This window comes from Gavia stellata, chromosome 14, assembly GCF_030936135.1.
Source record: "Gavia stellata isolate bGavSte3 chromosome 14, bGavSte3.hap2, whole genome shotgun sequence".
NCBI lineage: Eukaryota > Metazoa > Chordata > Aves > Gaviiformes > Gaviidae > Gavia > Gavia stellata.
The window spans coordinates 15,617,573-15,639,251 of NC_082607.1; the positions used below are offsets into that span (position 1 = coordinate 15,617,573).

At 48.7% G+C, this 21,679-nt stretch overlaps 1 protein-coding gene across 1 annotated transcript in view; it reads right to left on the bottom strand.

The window, feature by feature from the left end:
- The window catches only part of CD99L2 (CD99 molecule like 2), a 35,992-nt gene extending 29,017 nt beyond the window's left edge, over positions 1-6,975 (bottom strand). The window contains exon 1 of the mRNA XM_059824577.1: positions 6,915-6,975. Within this exon, the coding sequence (XP_059680560.1) occupies positions 6,915-6,975 (61 nt within the window). The remainder of the gene's footprint in view (positions 1-6,914) is intronic.
- Between the last annotated feature and the right edge of the window lie 14,704 nt (positions 6,976-21,679).

The window sequence follows — 21,679 nt, forward strand, 5'->3', positions numbered from 1 at the left end:
CATGGTGGGGTTGGGTTGATGGTTGGACTTGATGATCTTACAGGTCTTCTCCAACCTTAGTGATTCTGTGAGCACCCACCATGTTCCCATCACCTCCCAAATGCGCTGCAAGGAGGCAAAAGCAGAGTCTTGTTATGCAGGTAGGAAAGGTCTGCTGAAATACTTCTGCCAGGGGAAAAAAGTGTTTCTGTTAAGTCAACGACAACTTATCAGGACAAATTTCTGAAAGTTTTTGTTACAGAACTTCATGGTTTTTTTAAAAAAATTATTTCATTTTTTAAAAAATTAAAAAAATTAGTAATTTTTTAAAATTAAAAATTATAGTTTTAAAAAACTATAATTTAACATGACATTTTTAAGTCATGAAAGACAGCTGTTTAATCCTGAGACAAAACTCTTCTTTAGATGAAGGAGGTGCACAGCTACCTGGTTTTGACTCCCATCACCAGAGGAGCAGATGCCTTATAACCAGAGCACTGTTTGCTATTGATGTGGCATGAAATAATTTAAACACAAAAATAGGAGCTCACTGAGTTCAAAGAGGAATCCACCGACATGTCTCTTCCTGACCCTTGTGGAGGAAATAGCACCAACATCTACAAAACCAACGGTTTGTAAACTGTTATTTTAATTCAAGTGTTACGGCTTTGAGATTTCCTCTGCAAAAGTATCTAAATCATTCACTCAGTTAAGACCATCATTACAAAAGAGAAAGAAGGAATATATCTGTTTTTTCAAACATATGCTATAACGTCACTGAAAAATGCTCTATTTTCTGTATGAGGCCAAAGATGTGTATTGGGATCTGTGTGCATTTTTAAAACCACACACGGGCTGTCCTATGGATTTTTGCAAACAACAAATTCTGGTTTCCATGCAAATAATTACACACAAACGGCATCGTAGCATCCGCTCAGTGTCTCTGACAGTGCGTGAGACAGTCTGTCACCAGCAGCAGTAGCTGATGCCCGCCCCAGCTGAAGCACCGGGGTTAGAAACCAGCCTGTTTCTGGGTCACAAAGCCGGGCTTTGCCTGGGGGCCAGAGGGATGGTCAGGGCAGGCTTGCACCAGCTGGAAGCATCGCCTTGGATGCTTCGGCTTTGGGGGGCTGCAACCTCTTCAGCCTGGTGTTGCGTTGGGCTCAGGTTGCATGGGGATTTCTCTGGCCAAAAGAACTGCCAGGGTGGGGAAAATGTGCTGGGCAAGGGGGAAGTTTCGCCAATTCTTGGTCTTTCTAACCTCTTCACGGCACGAAAGCTTACCCCAGGGTACACTCAGGCTCTGCAGTGAAAATTCTGCAAATCTTCGAGAGGAACGCTATGTATCAGATGGCAGGATGGGACCCAGGGAGGTTTTTACTCCAAATGAGCTAGACGGGGTCTGGCATTAGCTTCTCTCAGATTGTATTGTCTGGAAAGACAACCCAAGTCCTGCAGTAGCGGGGACACCTGAATGGAGATAGCTGGTCATCGTGGAGACACGTGCTCCACCAAGCTGCTTGCTTTTATCCCATAGAGGTCTTATAGAGATCTGACACAGAGATAGAGACTTTTCCCTAAGCTCCTACCCCTAAAAGCACAGGTTTGTCGGCAGACAACACTTCATGGCCACAGATTAACGTGCTGTTCAAAATCTTATCACATATCTAATGTCCCTTCTGCAGCACAAGCACCTCCTTTGTCACCCACAGCTGGGTCTGGAAATCTCTTCTGCTTGTTTAGCTTTTGTCTCCTGCCCTCCTGGAGCCCCCCCTGCAGCCACCCCTAAACACCCAACCAGGAGTACATCCTTTTGAAGTGGGATTTCGGTAAGATTCTTTCGACGTTGACAAGTTCTTTCTATCCAGATTTCTTTGGGTGTGGGGAAAGAGCATTTCAAAGGGCGAGCAAAATGCTGAGCAATTGTCTTTTCCCAACACCTTGTTTGCTGGAGACAACCCCATGCCAGCCGCACCGCTGCTCGCCTGCAGAGCCTTCCAACAGCAGAACGATGCTGTTCACAGCATCCCTCCTCCCTGCCTGAGCCGCCAGCTCCAAAATCTTGCCAATGCCTCTGGTTTTGCTTTCTTTGGCTTCTCTACACATATATGCCATGCCAACACTGAATCCCTACAGCAGACTTGGTGCACTCCTTCCCTGAAGACGCTGCTCATGTGGTTGGGTATCTCAGGGAAGAGAAGCTTGGACTCGGCATCAGCTTTCTGCCTGTGGCCCCAGTACTCCTACCACAATAATATTCTGTGTTTCCTAGACAAGGTTGGAAAGCATTGTAAAAGGATTTTGGAGTGACAAGAAGAGAGTTTTGTAAATATGTGTTAACATTAACTTCACCCACATCACAGCAGTAGGCTGAGCTTCAGAAGATCAAACCCAAACCTGACCCTGTGCGGCTCCGCTGAAATCCCTGCGAGTGTACAGAAAGCGTTTGCCTCTCGCTTTGCGATGGCTAACGGGCTTGTATTGGGGTTCTCTGTTTTCTTCTCAAAAGCGCCGTTCACTCGGCAAACATGCTCTTGTGCTCTCATCCCAAATCACAGCTAGTGACTCCAGCATCTGGATCCCCACCTTTGAAGTTTCCTTTTCAAAAAAGTCCTTTCATGTTCTGCGTTTTGATATGCCACGTTCATTTTCTCCCATTTTCCTCTATTCAAGTTCTTCCACCAGTTGTGAATTATATCAGTCAATCAGATTACAAAGGAATTATTGCAAATGTTTTCTCTTTGCCATCAGTATTATGTAATTTATTAAACATATGTTTTGTTATTAGAGTGGCTTCAGAAGCACCATCTAATAAAACCCCAGTTTTTCCTTTAGTTAATTGTAAAGTCAATGCCTTAAACCTCCAGGAGATCTTTTTCCAAGGAGAAACAAATTTGTTTTTAAACTGAGCAGTCCTAAAAGTTTATTCTAGTCAACACTGGAGATCAATAGACTTTTCTGGTTTATGTGCTTTAAGGGCTGAAACGGTTGCAACAGATGTAAGGAAAAAATTACATTTTTGTAGAGGGGAAAAAAACCCAAGAGTTAAATGGCCATTTCCAAGCATAGATATTACTAGGCTGGTAGAAGAAAAAGTTCCGAAATACAAGCAGAAGTATGGAAATTAATTATTTCCAAAGCTCTGTACATAAATATCTGAGCATGGCACATTTAATTAATGCATATTTGTTCAGAGATAATTTGTAAGAAAACCAATTTAGCTTCTCCCGCTCTGTCATATGCACTAAAGACACTATCAAAGTAAAAATTATTCTTTAAATCTATTAGTTTGATTCACTGCTGATACCTAGTAATTATAAATTTAATAACATAATAATGTATTATAACAAAGATTTTTAGCGCAGGTGAACGCCTTACAGAACGCTGCTATCGCCTTCACTTTCGACAGCAGTGCCAAACCAAGGCGGGTCACCTGGCACCAGCACCCCCTTTTTTGCCAGCTGTGTCCACCACTGCCCGCCGCAAAATGGAGCCCGGACACCTGGAAAAACACCTGGAAAAGAGCTGGTTCCTTTCTGCTTTCTCTGCACTCTCGGTTGGGCACCGTTGTGCGGAGATTGTGCAGAGGAGCTGCCTGCAGTGACTGCAGCCATCTGTGCAACAGTTATAAATAGCTAATTATACTGTCTAATATTACTTTCACATTTAAGTAATTATTGTAATTGCTGGTGGGATATTGTAGTCACACTTGAGAGGAGAGGTGATCTGTGAGACGCTCCCTACTAAGACATGGGATGACAACATGGAAGAGTTGCCCGTCACTGCTGATATTGCAACTTTGGAGGACGTGCCCAAGTATTCTTATTGCCAGTTTGTAATCACAAAGTTTTTCTTCAAGCTTTTCTTACACAACGTAAAGCATAAAATCTGGATGTGCCCCTTCTGCCTGGCCTGTAAGAGGTAAACTTGCGCTCCCTGCAAGAACACTGACCTCGTACATCAAATCTGCCATTTTTCCATGAAAACTCAATCAGTGCATTTCTGTCTGGCTTACCATGAGAGTGAGGACAGGAGAGGGGAAAAAAATGATTGTGGGAAGTTCCTTGTTTGACTGTTTTCCTTATAATTTCGTACAAACATGTGGCTAACCCTGGATGACTCAAACATAACTACTTTCTGGAAAAGCCGTAGATCTGTGCATTTAAAACATCATGCAATGCGCTAGCATAGGGAACGCTTGCCTCTGGCTGCTGCTCCAGCTGCAGCAAAAAGGCTTTGCAGGGCGTTTGGTTTCCTCCACTGCCTCAAAATACTGTAATGCTGCTGCCCCCACTGCACTGTGGGAATACCCCGGAGTTTAGCGGCACTGGAAAACGGCTTGGTGCTCTGCAAGCAATTCCTATTTCCAGCACTGCACCCGCGGCCAGATGGGTGGTGAAGGCGGAGGGAGCACGGCAGCTCAGAGGCGTGGATGGATGCGGCACGGCTGTGTCCGATAGCCCACTGGGCGCTGAAGCGCACAGTCACGTATGAAGGGAAACGCAGTGGAATTTGACCAAACCCAAAACCTACCATATTTTATCAATTAAAAAGTGGGGTTTTGTTCCTGCTTTACTGGACAGCCACAGCCAAGATGCACATTACTCTGGTGTCAATGGTGGATCCGGACCTCAGCTGCAGGAATCACGCTAAGTACCAATTTTGTTGTCTAGTTTGCTATCCTGGGTTCTTGGAGGTTTACAAATGACCGAGCTTGCAAGAGACTGGACTGTCTGCGACCCACCATTGGCAGCGCTGGAAAGACTGTTTCAGAACAAGAAGGCAAAAAAAAAGCCAGTGAATAGAGGCAATAAAGAAATTTGATTTCTGTTGCTGCTGTCCTGAGGAGCCGGGGTGGAAAGCCCTACCTCGGAAACCCACTTCCTTACCACCACCTGGTATTTTCCTGTGGGCACGGGATGACGGCGGGGAGGCTGCCCTGGTACCCAGAAAGCCAGTTCAGTGCTCAGGTGGGGAAGGGCTCTCCGAGCTGCCATCAGGGCACTGCAAAGCTGCTCCAAAACATTTGGGAGAGAGACACAGGGAGGAGCAAGCACCCACCCGTGGGTTGGGAGAGCCACTACCAAAATACCCAAACACCAGGGGAGGAACCGGAGGCCACGTGGAAAAGCTGAAGCCCCACACCAGTACGTCGTCTCTACGCGTCCGGTGTCGGCAGGGCTCTGCGCTGAGGAGGTTGCAAGCGCAGAGCCCGCTTACCTTTATACAGTTATTTCCAGGGAGAGGCAAGTTAAAGCAGCTCAGACAGGAGCTGAACTTAATGTTGTTCAATTACCTGTGAAGCCTTGTGCTGGCAGGAATGATTTATGAACGTTTCAGTGAAATTCATTTTGATACAAACACAGCCAAGGATATTTAAGAGCTGGACCTTGCAGCCCAGTGCTCCAAAATGAAAAGGAACAGCATTTTTCTTTGCCCACGTTGCAAACAACACGGAATGCAAATAGCTTTGCTGCTGACTAATCAGATTTTTTTTTTTATTTTAATCTAAAATCAGGACTTTATGCACAGTTTCTTAGCTCAGCCTATCAAACTGGTATCCACCAATTAAAAATGCAGCCACTAAACTGGTGAGCACAGGCAACTCTGTACCACACTGTTACCCTTCCAGGTGCACGAACAGGTAAGTACCTAATGCAAACAGAGACTAATTCCAGGCTGACTCATGGTAAACCTAATCTCTTCCAACAGCAAAAGCTGCTTGTGGCCCAGCTCACTCTTCGTTTTGATGCTAATACCCCCTAACCAATCTGTTTGATGGGTGCCTCTTAGCTAATAGCAGATTTTTGGGGAAAAACTCTCCCAAGGCCTTTTACATAATTGCTGTCTATTTTCTCTGTACAACCTTTAAGAGGTCTTTTTTCTATTCAAACAAACAAACAAACAGCTTTTTAAGAGTACTTTTTTCTTAAAGGAAACAGAGAGTTGTGGTAAGCTTTGTATTGCTATTAATTCCCCTCCTCCCCCCCAAAAAAGCATGGTTTTTTTCCCTATCTTCCTAGTTCCTGTCCAGCTGGGATGGATTTCTGGGTTAGACTATTCTGATCTGCAGAAATCGCAGGGGGACTAAAAAAGAGCGAGAATACACCCAGCAGCCTGAGAAATTTGGGTCACACCGAGAATCCGCTAATCCAACAGCTCAGTAAGCAGAGAGACAAAACCAAACTCCTTTCATGACATCTCTGGGAGTCCCTCTCTTTCGGATTATCCGAGTCACAGGCTGCTACCGAGCTTTGTACCTGCAGCATCGCGCATTTTGTTTAAACGTCGGTGTGACACTTCCTCACAAAGCGGCATACGCTGCATTCCGAGATGCTTTAGTCACCAGTACTGTCATCTAATGACGGGTTTAGAGCCATCGTATCTGTCAGAGAGCTGTGCAGGAGCATCCCCAGCCACCGAGCAGGGGGAGAAGGGACAGGCGCTACCGGGGGACGGTAAGAGCCGGGGCGCGGGGGGGTGACTAGGGAATGGCTGTGGCCGGGCCCGGCCCTGGTGCACAGGCTGGCGTCCCGCCACCCGCTGCAGTGTCGGGGTGGGGCCCCGGGGGGTGCGGGGCCCCCCAAGCGCTATCCCCCTGCGGTGCGCCCTCCTGGGGACCCTCCTCGGGGGTGCATCTCCCCGGCCCCGTGAGCCCCCCGCCCCCGGGGAAGGCTGCGTGCTACCGGGGGACGCACCCAACCCGGGGACCCCCAGGGCCGGGGGGGGCTGCAGCCTCTGCGGGGTTCCCCCTCGGGGGTGCATCCTGCGGGGTGACCGCGGACGGACGCAGAGGCGGTTTCCGCCGTGCCGGAGCCGGGCCCGGCGCCGCGATCATGCGCAAACCGCGCCGCGCCCCGCGGGGACCCCCCCCCCCGCCCCGGGCCGCCCCCTCCCGCTGCAGCCCTGCGGTGCCGGCGGCCGGGCCGCCCTACCTGCGCCCAGCAGCGCGGCGAAGGCGAGGAGGAGCCCCAGGAGGCGGCGGCGGCCGGTCATGGCGCGGCGGGGCTGCGCGTCTGCCGCGGGGACCGCCGCCTGCCTCCGCCGGGGCGGGACGGGGCGGGACGGGGCGGGCGCACGGTGCCACCGCCCCCCGCTCCGGGCCGCGCCGCGCTCTCGGCCGGCCCCCGGCCCCGCGGCGGGGAGGGGGGCGTCCGACGAGCGGCGGAGCCCCGGCGGGAGCTGCGGCCCCCGGGGCATTGCTGAGCCCCGGCACCGGCGGCTGCCGCGCTGGGCGGCCCCGCGCCCTGCCCGCCTCTTCCCGTCGCGGCGAAAACGCGTCCCGGCCCCGGCGCGCATCCTCCCGCCGGGCGTGTGCGGTGGCTGCCGCTGGGCTCAGCCCCATATTTACGCACCGAAGTGGGGAGAATCCGCGCTGCAGATAGCGACGAGGAGACGCGCAGGAAACCTGTGCGGGGGTTTGGGTTGCTGCTGCCTGGGTGCGATGCGCTGTAGCGGCGGGCGGGGCGGGGAGGGCCCGGCGGGCAGGACCCCCGGGGGCCGTGTGTGGCGGCGGGCAGGACCCCCGGGGGCTGTGGGAGCCGTCTATGGCGGCGGGCAGGACCCCCGGGGGCTGTGGGAGCCGTGTGTGGCGGCGGGCAGGACCCCCGGGGGCCGTGTGTGGCGGCGGGCAGGACCCCCGGGGGCCGTGGGAGCCGTGTGTGGCGGCGGGCAGGACCCCCGGGGGCCGTGGGAGCCGTGTGTGCCGGCGGGCAGGACCCCCGGGGGCCGTGGGAGCCGTGTGTGCCGGCGGGCAGGACCCCCGGGGGCCGTGGGAGCCGTGTGTGGCGGCGGGCAGGACCCCCGGGGGCCGTGGGAGCCGTGTGTGGCGGCGGGCAGGACCCCCGGGGGCTGTGGGAGCCGTGTGTGGCGGCGGGCAGGACCCTCGGGGGCTGTGGGAGCCGTGTGTGGCGGCGGGCAGGACCCCCGGGGGCCGTGGGAGCCGTGTGTGGCGGCGGGCAGGACCCCCGGGGGCTGTGGGAGTCGTCTATGGCGGCGGGCAGGACCCCCGGGGGCCGTGGGAGCCGTGTATGCCGGCTGGGCTCAGCAGTGGTGCCGGGATGGGGCGATGGTGCCGGGCGTGGGTGCTCTGCCCCGCTCCCGGGAAGGGGCTCCGCAGAAGTGCAGGGGAGGGAGCTGCTGCAGTGTCACCCTTTCATGCCAAGTTTTTAATGTGGAGGTTACGGAGCCACAGAAATGTTGGCTGGAAGCGACCTCTGGAGGTCTCTAACCCAAACGCCCCCTCGGAGCGAGACCCACGGACGGCAGGGCACAGCAGCCATGGCTTTGTCAGGTGGGGAGTTGAAAACTTCCAGGGACAGAGGCTCCCCCACCTCTCTGAGTGACCCACAGCCGTGCTGCCCCACTGCCTAGTGACGGAGAGTCTCCTAGGTCCAGTCTGACCCTCCCGAACCGCTTCTTTGACCATCACCCCCAGTTGCGTTGCCTGCCACTGCCAAGAGGAGGTTGGCTCTGTCATCTTAGTAACAGCCCTTAAATAGCTGTAAGCTGCGGGTAGAGCTGCCCTCAGCCTTTTCCTTGCCAAAGCAAACAAGCCGCCCCTTGTAGTTCATGTGCACCAGGTGCTGGACCCTCTTCTCTACATCTTTTTTAAATGGGGGGAGGGAATTGTTAATAATACAGTAAGTATCTTCTTTGTTGATATCTATATGTTGTTTCGCTACAGAAAAGGGGGTGAGGATGCAGCCTGTATTTGGGAGGAATTCTTAAAGCCTTAGTGGGGACTGAAGCCTGCAGAAGTGTCTGGATTGTCCTAGTCCCACCCCACCTTACCGCAGGTGGGAGATACTGCTGTGCCCCACTGCTCCAGCCAAGTGTCAGAACTGCCTTGGGTCCACACGATGCTTTTTGTCCTTGGTGGGAGCATCACTTGAAAAGATAGTGAGCAAACAGACCATGGAGGAGTTGCAGTCCTCTTTAGAAGTGCCTGGGTTGAAGGATGTGGTGGGGTAGCAGGGGGAGGGATGCTCTACTGCTGATTTTCCTCTATGGCCACACAGAAGGTTGCAGGCTCCATGGCTCCCAGTGCCTTGCCTCCCACAAACCTTCGGGGGGGAAGGCACCAGGGCAGGTTTCAGTAAGTCAGCGTAGTTCAGCGCGCTCCTGTCATGCTATCGGAGTTGCAGACGCTTCTGTACTGTGCAATTGTCTCTGCTGCTGCAGCAACTAAGAGGAGTAACAGGGGTCCCAGATTACAGAGAAGCTACGCTGGAGAAGATGCAGTTCAGCTGCTATACAAGACCATCCCTGCATTCACACTATTGCCTCTCTTCCTATTCGTACAAAGAGAAATTCAGGATTACAGTCCCGTTCGAGTCAAACTAAAGGAAACTAGCAGGACAACGTTTGTATCTTCCCAGTCTGGTTCCCCAATAACCTCTCCATCAGCTATTTGCATTTCAATGGCTTTCCAAGCCTCTGGTAATTGTTGGGGGAGGAGGCGGGTAAAAAGGCTATTATATTAGCGTTAGATCAGCTTTAGCAAGCCTGAAGGCATGAGAGAGCATCGCAGCAGCTGATGCAACCCGTGACAGTATATTGTTTGCCATTCTGTGCGAGCCTGGGGTGCGCACCAACGCTTGTGAGTTGATTCATAATTACAAAGAAACGTATGAATGTAGCATTTAATTGGCAGCAAGGCAGCAGCAGCGCTGCGCTCCGAAGCTGGAGGGAAACGGGGCGGTACAAACCAGGAATTCATGTTGGAACCGTTCATCTGGCTGAACCCGCCAACATCCCAGGGTGCCATCCCTGGCCCGTCATGCCCGGCCGGAGCTGGGGCTGTGTGCGGCGGGCAGAGGTTGTGTCTTTAAGGGAGACCGAGGCCAAGGCAGCTGGAGAGCCTGGGGACTGGCCAGCAAGTGACTCAGCGTCGCCTGACCTGTGCCCAGGAGTCCAGGCTATTCTTGGTTCAGGGTGTGTTTAAGGCAGGCAGCCCGGCCTTAAACGCTTCCAGCTCCTCTGCCGAGGATGTGCCCGTGCCGAGGCCGGAGCCTGGCACACGTTATGTGGTCCAGGAGCGCAGTGGATCGCTTTCCTCCAAGCTCGAGGGAGCTATGACCTTTTCATTCTCTTCTCTTGAGCTAGGTTAAAGCTGCAGTCTTTAGCAGAATAAACAGCCATTGGAGAAGCTTTCAGCGGGAAAATATACTTGCTTCCCATTACGTTTTAAAAGGTATTGTGCTTAACTTTTCCTCCTGCCTTTGAAAATCTGCTCCCTGGTCTTAGCATGCTTTTGGCTCTCTGAGCAAAAATATGTTTAAAGGGAAGGGGAAATACTGATCAGGAAAGGTAATGCAGGGTCAGACAGAAATCTGATTTAGCATCTTTTTCTTCCTAAATCTATTCAAATAATTTAGCAGGCTCAGAACATGTAATCCGTTAGATCTCAGAGCCCCTCACAGGCACTAATCAATTACCCTTGATAAGTGATGGACACATAAAAAGCATCAATTTAGCTGCTACTGAAGTGCTGCTGTTTTAAAAGCGGAATGAGCTGTCATGTAGCAATACATAGCCTTGCCACACAGTTATCTGTGATGGAAAATGAAAATACTACACACAATTTAAAATGAGCAATTTCAGAGGCTGAGTTACATTTCCGTCTGTGTCCATCTCCTGCCTGAGGTATTGTTGTTTTATGGCCCTGTTTCCAAACACAACAATTCTTTTTTAAGTTAAGAAATTGCTGATTTGGGGGTCTTTTAAATTCCCTTATGAAGCTGGAATGCATCTGGTCAAATTTTCTAAATGCCTTGTTTTCTGAAGTCTTGATTAAAGTTATGATCCAAGTGGTTCCTTTAAAAAAAAATAAATAAAAAAGCAAGCAGTAGCATGAGATGGCAACAGCTACAAAGAGCCCTGAGCCTGCACCACCCCAGCAGCCCTGCCGTTAAAGGACTCGGGGATATTCCCACTCTCTTCCGTCACAGCTGCATCACCGTGGAGAGGGAAGGAGTAGGTTTCCCTGGGCAATGGGCTGGCGGGTCGCCGTGCTGCCGGCTCTGGTCCTGTGCCAGAGCTGAGATCCAACAGACTTTCCTCCTTCAACGCCAGCAGCTGAGCCGAGGGAAGCGGCTGGGGGTCTTCGGGGCTCGGTTCCCCCCAGCCCGCGGCGTGCTGTGGCTGGCTGCGGTGGCTCGCCTGGTGGAAGTCACGGCTGAGTAGAGCTCCCCGTAAACAGACTTACTCCGCTTCTCCCTGCCTGCCAAGTGCGGAGTACTACTCACCGTAACCATCTTCCCATAGAGCCTCCAGTCTGGCCCCTTGCAGAACTGATGCATTGGGGGATATTTGTACAAGCTAATTTTAAGTATGTAATTTCTCTGCCTAAATTAGATGTCTAGACTCCTGCTATAATCAAAGGTGAGAGGCAGGTTCCTAATTACAGTGCTCTGAATCACACCCTAAAAGATCCCTTGTCTGTATGGGGAGCACGGGCGCCTTACGTAGGTGCTTAAAATGGGTCTGAATATTCCCTGTTGTGTCCTGGATCTGCCACCGCTACTGCAAACAAACACAGAACCTCCTCGCCTTGCATAAATCAAATGCTTTAGCTGCACTCTTAAAGGAGAAATGTTAGTAGTACTCAGATGGGAAGTAGCCGGAGAGTGCATTTATTTTTGGCCAGTCCCCTGGGAGCACCTGCCAAGCATTACCTCTCTTTTCAAGCCTGACTGTTCCTGCTGAGAAAGTCTGATGGAGCTTCAAGTCTGGGTTAAGGTGAGTGCCTGGCTCTTCATCAGCTGTCTGTGCCATTTAAAAGGGAAAGAGGAAAGAAAGCTAAGCAGCAGATCGGGTGCGAGGAATGGTGTGCTCATGGTAGAGAGTGCAGGAATGAGAAGAAACAGGACTGCTTGGGTATGGTTTATGTACTGATTAAATACACCTGCCGGTCCCCAAGCATCAGTGCACAGTTTTAGAATAAAAATGATGCATTATAAATTAAATAGAGAAAATTAATTCTGGCGTCGTCTACTCTGGGAAGATAGCCAGTTGCTTAAAACAAGGCTTACGTGCATCTGTTTAAAACTGAAGTAACTGACACAAGCCACAGTGCTGATCTAAAAGGTTTCCGAGTCATTAAAGCCGTTGTGTGGGCAGGCTCAAGAGTCGGCAATGGGGACTTCGGCATCAGGTGAATCGGGCTCTCCCCGTCCGTGGGAGCGCGACCGGAGTGTGCACAGGGATGTGCCTTGCAGGGTGCCTGGAGGTCCCCAGCGCTGAACGGGAGCTGCTGCGGCCAGGCTGCCTCCTCTCCCGCTTCCCAGCATCGTGTCTCCGGGAGTGCGCTGGTCCAGCGCTGGGCGCTGCGCTGCTCTTCTGACAGCAGGACTCACAGACAGGCGTTCGGGACCTTATTGTCTCAGAATAACTGTGATCTCAAATGGAAGGACACTGGGGTCAATGCACATCTTTCGCAAATGCATTAGAAAGTCCTGTTTGTTCCCTAGATTCCTGAAAAGCAGAAAAACCTGGTATTTTCATTTTTTTTTTTATTTTCCACCAGGGACAGGAATCGCTGGCTGAGAATCTGAGGCCTGAACCCAAAGAAAACATATCTCAAGAAGCAGTGTAACTGCTCTGGCCAAGGTTTTTATTTTTTTTTTTTCAGCCTACTCCAGAAGTCTGCAGAATCCAAAAGGGGCTACAGAGTGTAAGGTGATGTTCAGTGCATCAATGAACAGCTGTAAAAGAGCTTTCCTGCCTTTCCCAGCAGTTAATAACTTTGTTGCACAGAACTTAGTTTTTCAGAAAGGCCTCGTGTGTTTTTTGGCTGACTGAAGACTGGCGAGGAATGTTCGTAGTTACAAACGGGGAGAATTTATTATTTTTTAAGGGAAAAAACCCCAAACCCCTCAAACAAACAAACTTGCTTTCACCAAAATCTTTGTTCCTGTTGCTGAGAGTGTGCAGTATTACCTGCAGTAATGAAATGGTGCATAAAGCCGCCTTATTCAGGCTGAGAAGTGTGGAAATTTGAGTGCAGGACAGGTAGTGTCAGGCAATCAGGGTGTCTCTTTGGTTTTTTTCCTCTCGCACTGGACAGGCGTGATCTATGTGGCTGGGTTAGTATAATGGTGGGGTGGCACTGGCAAAGAGCAGGTATGACTCAGGCTGGTACTGCTTGGGAGGAAAGTGGTTTTCTTGCCAAATCCTGGATGCTGGCCCTTGGAGAAGAGAGATGACTGTATCTTCTTGGCTCCTGAACCTAAAGGAGACTTTTAGCACAGCTAAATTGTACATGTCCCTTGGGGAGAGTTTTGAGGCCAAAACCACTAAAAAACCCAGACTCCTTCATCTAAATACAGTCCTAGGAAATTACTGTGGTCTCAATCTAATATGCACTCTGTCTTGTATGATGTTAGCCCTCTTCTGTAAATAAGGTTTTGCTTGTTTACTCCTCATTCTACCCGTAATGGAAAAGTTCCATCAAGCGTAACAGAACTTATGTACAAAAAAGGAAACTAACGCTTCTAAAATCTAAAAAGTTGGGGATTGTTCTTAAGTTATTGTGTGTGGGTTATTTATTTTTTAACCATGCCATAAAATTTTGTAATTGGGCCGTGATTTTATATTAAATTTTGTTCCAGGTTTAAAACCCTATGGAAAAGTGTTCATGTGTCTGGTACCTTCTCTGGGACTCTCATGTAAACGTGAGAGAGAGTTAGAAACCCCAAGTGCTGGAGATGGACAAGTTCTTCTCAGACCAGCGCACAGTTGTTCCCTTGTTAGGAGGGTTCAGGCTCGCTAGAAGCCGGGAATCTCTGCCACATTAACTGGGTAGGTAGGAATTTGATGTTTTTAACTTAGTATTAGGGGGGTAATTTTCTTTTTAGCATCAAACCCTGGGGTCTTATATTAAGTGCTATCGCGTGTGACTTAAAAACAGGAAAATGTGTAGAATTCCGGCCCTTTTTCCATGGTTTTTGCTGTGCTCTGGTCCCAGCTCTTGGGCTGGTCTCCACCGAACGAGTATGTGACCTGACCCCTACTGGTGCACCTCATGATAACACGAGTCGCTGTGGAAGGGTTCGCTCAACGCGCTCTTCAATGAGGTTATTTGCCTACAAACCCAGTTGTTTCTACTGCTGATGCCATAGAGTGGATCTCCAGGTGTAGCAAAACTCCAGGGCTAGCAAAAAGCGGAGCTGGTGGGTGTTTAACTGCTGACTTAATGAAAAGAGAAAGATCTGACACTATTTTGACATATGTCTGAAGTGATTCCGTTTTACTCTCGTAAGGCTTTGAATTTTTTTCCTGTCTTAATTTTAACTCTTTTCCTTTCCCTCTTACTGTTGCTGTGATCATACTGCTTTCCTTCCCCTCTTCCCTCCCCCCTCACCTCCTATATTCTATAACATCTTCCTGAGTTTGGGGGATTTAACAACCTTGTTTCGTCCAGTCCCGGTCTGCATTTGAGCGGGATGCGTGCAGCAATAACAAGCCTGCTCAGATGCAAAGAGCAAACGCAACCCAGCAGAGCGGGCTGACGCGTCGGGCAGACCTCCGGCTGCTGGCAGGTGATTGCAAAGTATAAACCCTGCCCATAGCGAAGACAGAATAGACTCTCCACTAGCACAGGCATTGGCAGAAAGCACATGTGTTCATGGATGTATTCAGGTCTAACGCAATTCCATCGGAGTTTTGTCCTCTGCTTGTCAGTCCAGGTGGTCTGGGCAGGCATAGAGAGGAACTGTCTTTGTGCTGAAGATCTTACCATCAAAATAGACTCCTATTGCCAGACTATAATGTAACAACAAATTCCATGCCCAGACAGAATTCCCACTGATGTCAAAGGTTTTATTTCCACTGAGAAATTAGTAAGTGCTGCGGATTTTGGAATATTATCAACATTCAAACAACAGTCTGGACAGTGTTTTCCCTGCTGTTGTCATGTGAAACACTTAAGGGTGACCATAAGTGTAAGTCTCTGTTACTCTTTCATTTTGTTCATTTGGTGGCAGAATTGTGTCTGCTCAGTTAATTAATTTCTCCTGCTGTGCTCCTGTCTTTCACACACCACCAGGAAAAAACGAAAAGTCTTTGAGAGTGAGACAATGTAGTGTAAACCCATAAAAGTTGTTAGATGGACCTGGGCGAGGTGAGAGGTTCTGAAAGTTGGTTTTATTGTTTAAAAATGGTTTTCCTGTAGAACACAAGTGCGTGTGCCACTGCAGAGTCAGCGGTCAGAGCAGCCTAACAGGAAGGAGGTTGGTTGACCCGTTTGGAGACCCATTATGAAATTCTGTGATAATTCACTGCAAGCGAGTTCATAAGCGATGGGGAAGCTGTGTCTTTCCCATGGAAAGCTGTCAGACCTTTTTACCGCTGGGGTGAGGTTTGTGCTATCTCCTGCGGCTTTGCCCTGGGACCTCAGCCTGCTCTTCGGACCCCGTTGCCGTTCCTGCCACGGTCAGGCCGTGAGCTGTTCCTCCACAAATAGCACTGATGATAATTAAGTTTTCATTCCCCCACCTTGAGCCAACTGCAGAAGTGTAAATATTGTTACTGCTGTTTTTACAGGTGAGGGGAAAGCGGGTGGGGAGAAATGTGGTTTGCGCAGAGACCTCAGCCCTGTGGCCGCGCTGCGAACTGAGCAGCTTGCACTGATGGGGCAGCCTGGGAGAGGCTGGAGAAAGACACCCCATGTGTCTTCTGCTCCAGATGAGGCTGGGGGACCCCAAAATGCCACCTGCCTGGCTCTGTGCAGAACAACACCAGCTTTGACTTGCGTGTCTTTAAGCTGTTGCATTGCTGGTCGCACGAGCGGCTGTGGTCTGCCTTGAGCTGAAGCGCACAGGCTGTGTGCATCTGGAGCCCAGGCTGGTGGGGCTCTCACGCGGCTGTTGCCAGGTGTTAGAGCCAACACGCACCACGGTTCTTCCCTTCTTAGCATCTCTCCGCAGCCTGGGACAGTGCTTGGCCCCTTGCTGCTGGTTGCATAAAGACTATAAAATGGTACATGTCATCTGGTGTGTTTCTGCGTGTTGTGACTCCTTGGGAAAGCTCGGTGCTGTGAGCCTACTGTCTTCCAGATGCAACGTCTACCATCCCTACTCCTCCCAGCAGAGCCAGCACTGTCCCTGGTGGGAGTGTTTGCTACATCAAAGCCCTGGTTTGTGCTGCAAGCGGATGATTTCTCTGGTATATTTACACTTGTAAGGGAAGATTTTTTTTTTCCCCCTTGTAAATATCACGGCACTTCTGTTGCTTCTGTGCTGGCCCATCTGTGCACCATTTTTCACTTATACTGACTCATGTTCACAAAGTAGCAAGAACCGTCTCTATGTGTTTTAATTTCTGCATTAGAGTGAGCCCATTTTGCTTTTCCAGTTAGCTCCTAGGCAGTTGAGCGCTGAGTTTTCTTTTTTCTTAATCACATCTCTGGACGCTATTAGGTTGGTATAGATCTTAATGAAGTAGTTTTTGCATTTTTTCATTCAGATTTTTCAAGACTTCCCTTGCCGTGTTTCTGGGGTTTGATCTTTGTAGTGAGCTGTGCTTTCTGCCTGTTTTCTGCATGACCAGAAGTCACCGGGTGTGTACCCCTTCTGAAAGTGGGTACCACATCTTTGTCATAAGGTTTCAAGTTCAGATATTCCAGAGGAAGGAAACGTTACGCTACGGTTGTTCACTGCGTTCAGGCCTGTTGAATTGTGCTGTGCTCTTTTTAATGAGTGATCACGTACTCATTTTCTCCACCTCTGTCTCTTTGGGTAACCAGAGTGGACAGCAGCTGTTTACTGAACAACTCTTGAATATTTTGCCTTGTCTTCGCTGCTCCATGTGCACCCAGGGTCATCTTCTTTGCCTACAGGTCAGACCTTGCTCTGGAGGTAGGTGATCACAGGCTCTTTTTAGTAGCTACTTCCCCGGTGTTCACTGAGATGCAGTGTCCATATCCTCGCTCAGCTTGAACTGTCTCCCAACTCTCTTCTTGCCTGGTACCACAGAGGCCCTGCAACCAAAGGGCATTTTTGCAATGAAAGCCCAACCAAACCCTGCAGCCGCAGGAGCATCCTTGGTCACCGTCGGATGCTGCATGTGTCGCCTCAGCGGTGTGTCTGGCCCAGTGGAGCATCGAGCTTGCTCAGCACTGAGGATAGTCTAAGTAGCCACTGGATCTCTGCTGCACATGTGTAAACAGGAGAAAAAAAAAAAAAAAGAAGAGTCTAATGCTGAAAACAGCCAAATTATGATCCTTTTTTCCCCCTGAGAATATGAAAAGACATATATTTCACAGCAGTCGAGCCTGCCAGTATTTCAAGGTACTGCTTTTAGAAGCATGGAGGTGTGAGAGCATTTCAGTAAATGACAAAAAGATCCTTTTAACAGGGCAAAAGAGAATCTTTTTCCTTAAACATATTCTTAGGAAAGACTTGAGCCATTTTAGCTGAATTGAAAAAGTTTAGCCTGAGGCCAAACCCATCTGGAGAAATTTTCAGCCCAAACAATTAATTATAGATGAAGTTATGAGCAACCAAGACTGGAGTTGTGCAATAGTCAACTGGCATTAGAGTGGTGCTTTCAAATCTGCCTATAACATTGGCACATGTGTCAATGTAAGTTCTTGGGTGACTCTCTCAGGAAGAGCCTTCCTGCAGAGCTGTATAGAAACCCCAGCTTGCTGATTTGAGGGGATGGGAGCAAGCGTTTCACGTCAGAAATAATCTGCTTCTGAAAGACAAATTAACTGGTGACTTCCAGAGCAGTGTCTTGTCTGTGTTCGGTGTTTACCCAGGGTCAGGTTCAGCTGGGCTATTACGATTCTGCTGCACGTGGGAGGAAGGGTGTAATGAAGAGGGAGCCTCCTATGATGGAGAACAGCTCAAGCATGAGGAAGCTGGGATGGCAGAGATTAACGGGGCTGCATCCCGTCTGCAATATCTCAGTCTGAGCAAGGCTTTCCTGGGAAACTGGAAGGTAACCTCCCGATGATGGAGGTTGTCTGTTGTAAAAGCAGTTCCTTGCTTAGCAGGGAGAACACACCGAGACTGAAATTGTGTCCTAAAAGAACGGTTCCTCGTGGCGATGTTCATGCCACACACAATCACAGGCGAGCATTTTAGAAGCTTGCACATGGGGGAATATTATCGCCTATGTCGGCTGCTAAATTGAGCTGCTTGTGAACTCTCTCAGCAGTAGAGGTAGTGCTGACAAACAGTCATCTTCGGTGATGAAAGGAGTGCAGGTGAGAGGAAATTTTGTGGGAGGAGATCCTGCTCTGAATTTCTTGTGGAAACCGTAATTATGTGATTCAGTGTAGAGAGGTATGAGCGTTTCTAGTGTAAACTATAAAAAATGCTTAGAGAAGCAGCCTACGGATGAGGCTGCTCATTCAGACCTTATCTACTCATGTAGGAGGGTGGAAATCTTAGCACTCCACCTTATCTCTTCTCCCCCAGGAGATCAGTGCTGAGAGAGTTTGACCTCTCGCTTACCGTTTCAAATCAAACCTGGTGTAATAGTGGCTTTGGCCATGCCGTGCCTCAATCACTTAATGAAATAATCTTGTTCCCTGCCCTTGCGGGTAGAAATATGTCTTGCTAAAATACAACTTAAGTGATACCTAGAGGATAGTTGTAACGGAGCAGAGCTATGGCAGAAACATCCTCCCTTCCTCCAGGCTTTCCCTGCAGGTGCAGAGCTTAGGATTTTCGAAGTAGTGGAAGTTTATCCCTCTGCTTCGGGGCAGCTCCTACTTTATATATGAAAAGGATCCCTATTTCTGTGCTTGCTCCTGGGCTTTTGCAGTTCCCTGCAGATTTAAATGAACTTTAAATCAACAACATTGGTTCAACAACATTGGTTCAAAGCATTCAGCGCAAGGAGATCCCAAATCTGGAATGGATGTTCTCCGAAAGCAAGGGCGCCTTGGTGCCAGCACAGGAGTATCCATACAAAATGTTTTCAGCCAAAGGGGGCCCAGAATCTGTTTTGCTTTCTCACACTTAGAGCTGGTATATTTTAAAGGATATCAAGCGGCAAATGTGGCAAAGGGGAAAAATTGTTACAGACTGTATTTGGCAGAAAACCAGCAAAGATAAAATACCATACGTTCTGTGCAATGAGCTCCTACATAAATGATTCATTCACTAGAACACAGCTGGGGTCAACACCTTCTATTTGAATAGCCCAAAGTTATGCAAATATTTTTATGTGAGTTTTCTCAAAAAAAAAACCAAAACAAAACCAACCACAATATATTCTGTTCCAGTAAAAAAGCTCTTTATCTATGTAACTTTTAAGAGTCAAAATCCCATAAGAACAGTGTCACCGTGTTATACACATATATACAGCAGCTGAACAGCTCGAAAATGACAAGATATGCCCTAGAGATGCAAAGTCTGAAAAGATTGCTTGTTTTCCTCTGTAATCCCAGCCAAGTCTGTTCTACAAATTGTATGTGGTAGAGATCACACTATTTCAAAATATCAAATTGCTAATTAAAGAAACTACTCAAGGAAACTTTCCAGTAGAACAATATATGCAGTGGGATAATAGTAGTCACTATTTCTTTAATGAGTTTCTTTCCTAACCAGAATTTCTTACAATACATTCAGTGCAGCCATTCAGTTAGATTATTATGAATCACATGTGTATTATTTCTGATTCGGTATTAACATAAAAACTTCTGATGAACCATAGTATTACAAAAACAGGTCTAGTGTATAGAATGGCAATATCATTCCTGCAGATAAAAGCCTGGAAATGAAGGTCCTTATGCAGCAATACAATTTAATGTGGTAGTCTCTAGGCTTAATTTGCAAAGGTGGTGAGAAACTACAGGTCCAACTAAAGCCAAGAAGAGCAGGGTGTCTCTGGACGGTCAGATATGTTGATCCACATCATAAGCATTGCTCTGCAGTGCAGCCTTGCATTCTGTAGGATCTGAATCAGCAAAAGGTAATGGGAGGGAGAAATCTTTCTTGGTGGGTGTTCTCATACCATGGTTGGTTGAGTTGGAAATTTTCTTAAATACTTACATTTTGCTATAGCGAAGTAATTTAGCAATGTCGTCCAAGGGACAGTGTGTACAAGCCCTTGTGAAATGATGCAGGTAGATTAAGTCAAGCAAAAAGTAGTTTAGCCATGTAGCAGAGAGAAGAGCGGAGAACATAAGAGCTCTCTTAAATCCCTTCTTCCCTGTTCTCTGAGAGGATGGTGGTGAAAATATTCCCTTCAGGTTCTGAATAAAAGTTGACATAATGAGGTGGATTTCCAAAAATATTCCAAGAAGGTGGACGGCTTTTGGTGGCTTGGTGGTGGTAACTAGGTGCCTCATTTGGTATTCTTGAAAATCCTTCATTCCTGCTTAAGAGGTTCTCTACTGACTATTTCATTTTCTCTGGTGACCAAGAATGACTTCTTGATCTTGGATTTTGCATTCCCAAATAGCCATTCTTTGTATTCCCCTCAAGTAAAGAGAGCAAGCAACCATCTAAAGCGAAGAATGCAAGAGCTTCCTAAGTATAAAGGTAAGGCTTTTCCTCCTCATATGTTTGGAGTGGTTACCAGGCATTAGATAAGTAGTCCTTGATGAGTCCTTGGTTTGAATCATAGTATCTTACCACACAGTTAGCCAGAGACCTGTGGAATGACCGCTCTTCAGCTGCCTTAAAAATCTCTTTTGTAGCCTCTGGTGCTCTGAATGATTCAGCCTCTCGATGATAATGATAGTGTTGGGATAAGGGCTTTGGATGGTTCTTCCATAGCTGGTCCTCACCCTGGCACTGGTTACCATGACTCTTCCGCATTTCCTTGCACTGATTGACTCCCATTCCTTTCCAAATAAATAAGAACTGAAAACAAACCCCATGGGAATGAATCACTCGGAGGAGAACAGCAGCTTGGTCTGGCGGTTATTTGATGGCAGTGGAGCCAAAACCTTCAGGTGGGGGATCAGCACTTCACTGTGCTATGTTCTACACTAACTCGTAATAGAAAGATTAGAAAACTTAAATACGTGAGTTAATACGGTTCTCCGTCCATTCTGGCCAGCAGAACTGGGCCAGGGTGCCGTTTCCTCTGTGTTGGTTGCAGATGGGCCAGTCTGTTAGGAAATCAATTTGTTGCTAAAAACCAGTAGGACAATACTGTGGTCAGACTACGTGTGCCGTTGTTTTCTTGGCATCTAAGCTTCACTTGGATGTTTGCCATGAGAGTTAGTGACCTGGTGAGCTATTTCCAAATACGACCTGTGGCGTATGACTGAGGTCAGGGAATATGGATCAGCTGAATTCCCATGTGTCTGAAGCACCCTGTCAAATACTGAGAAAAATATTGGAGAGTCTAAGAGGTCAGACTTCACTCATCAGGTCCAGACTTGGCTCTTTTGTCTCTAACGTCTAACAAGCACGACAAAATCTCAGTCCAATCACCGCTGTCCTCAGCATCTCCAAAATGTGGGTTGGATGTGGATTCTGTCTACTGGGCAAATCGTTAGTCAATGTTTTAAGCAGCGAATAAATTTAATGGTAGGACTCCTTCATCCCAGGAAGAAGTCAGGAAGGAAAGATGGGAAGGATCAAAGACCAGTATACTTGTCTGTCCTCATCAGAGCCATCTTCGGGCAGCTTCTCTCCTCTCAGTCCGGAAGGCATCGTGTCGGATCTGAGAGTTACTGGTCTGGGAAGCTGTTGGCACCGGAAAGGTGGAAAGCGTAGAGAAGGAGAAG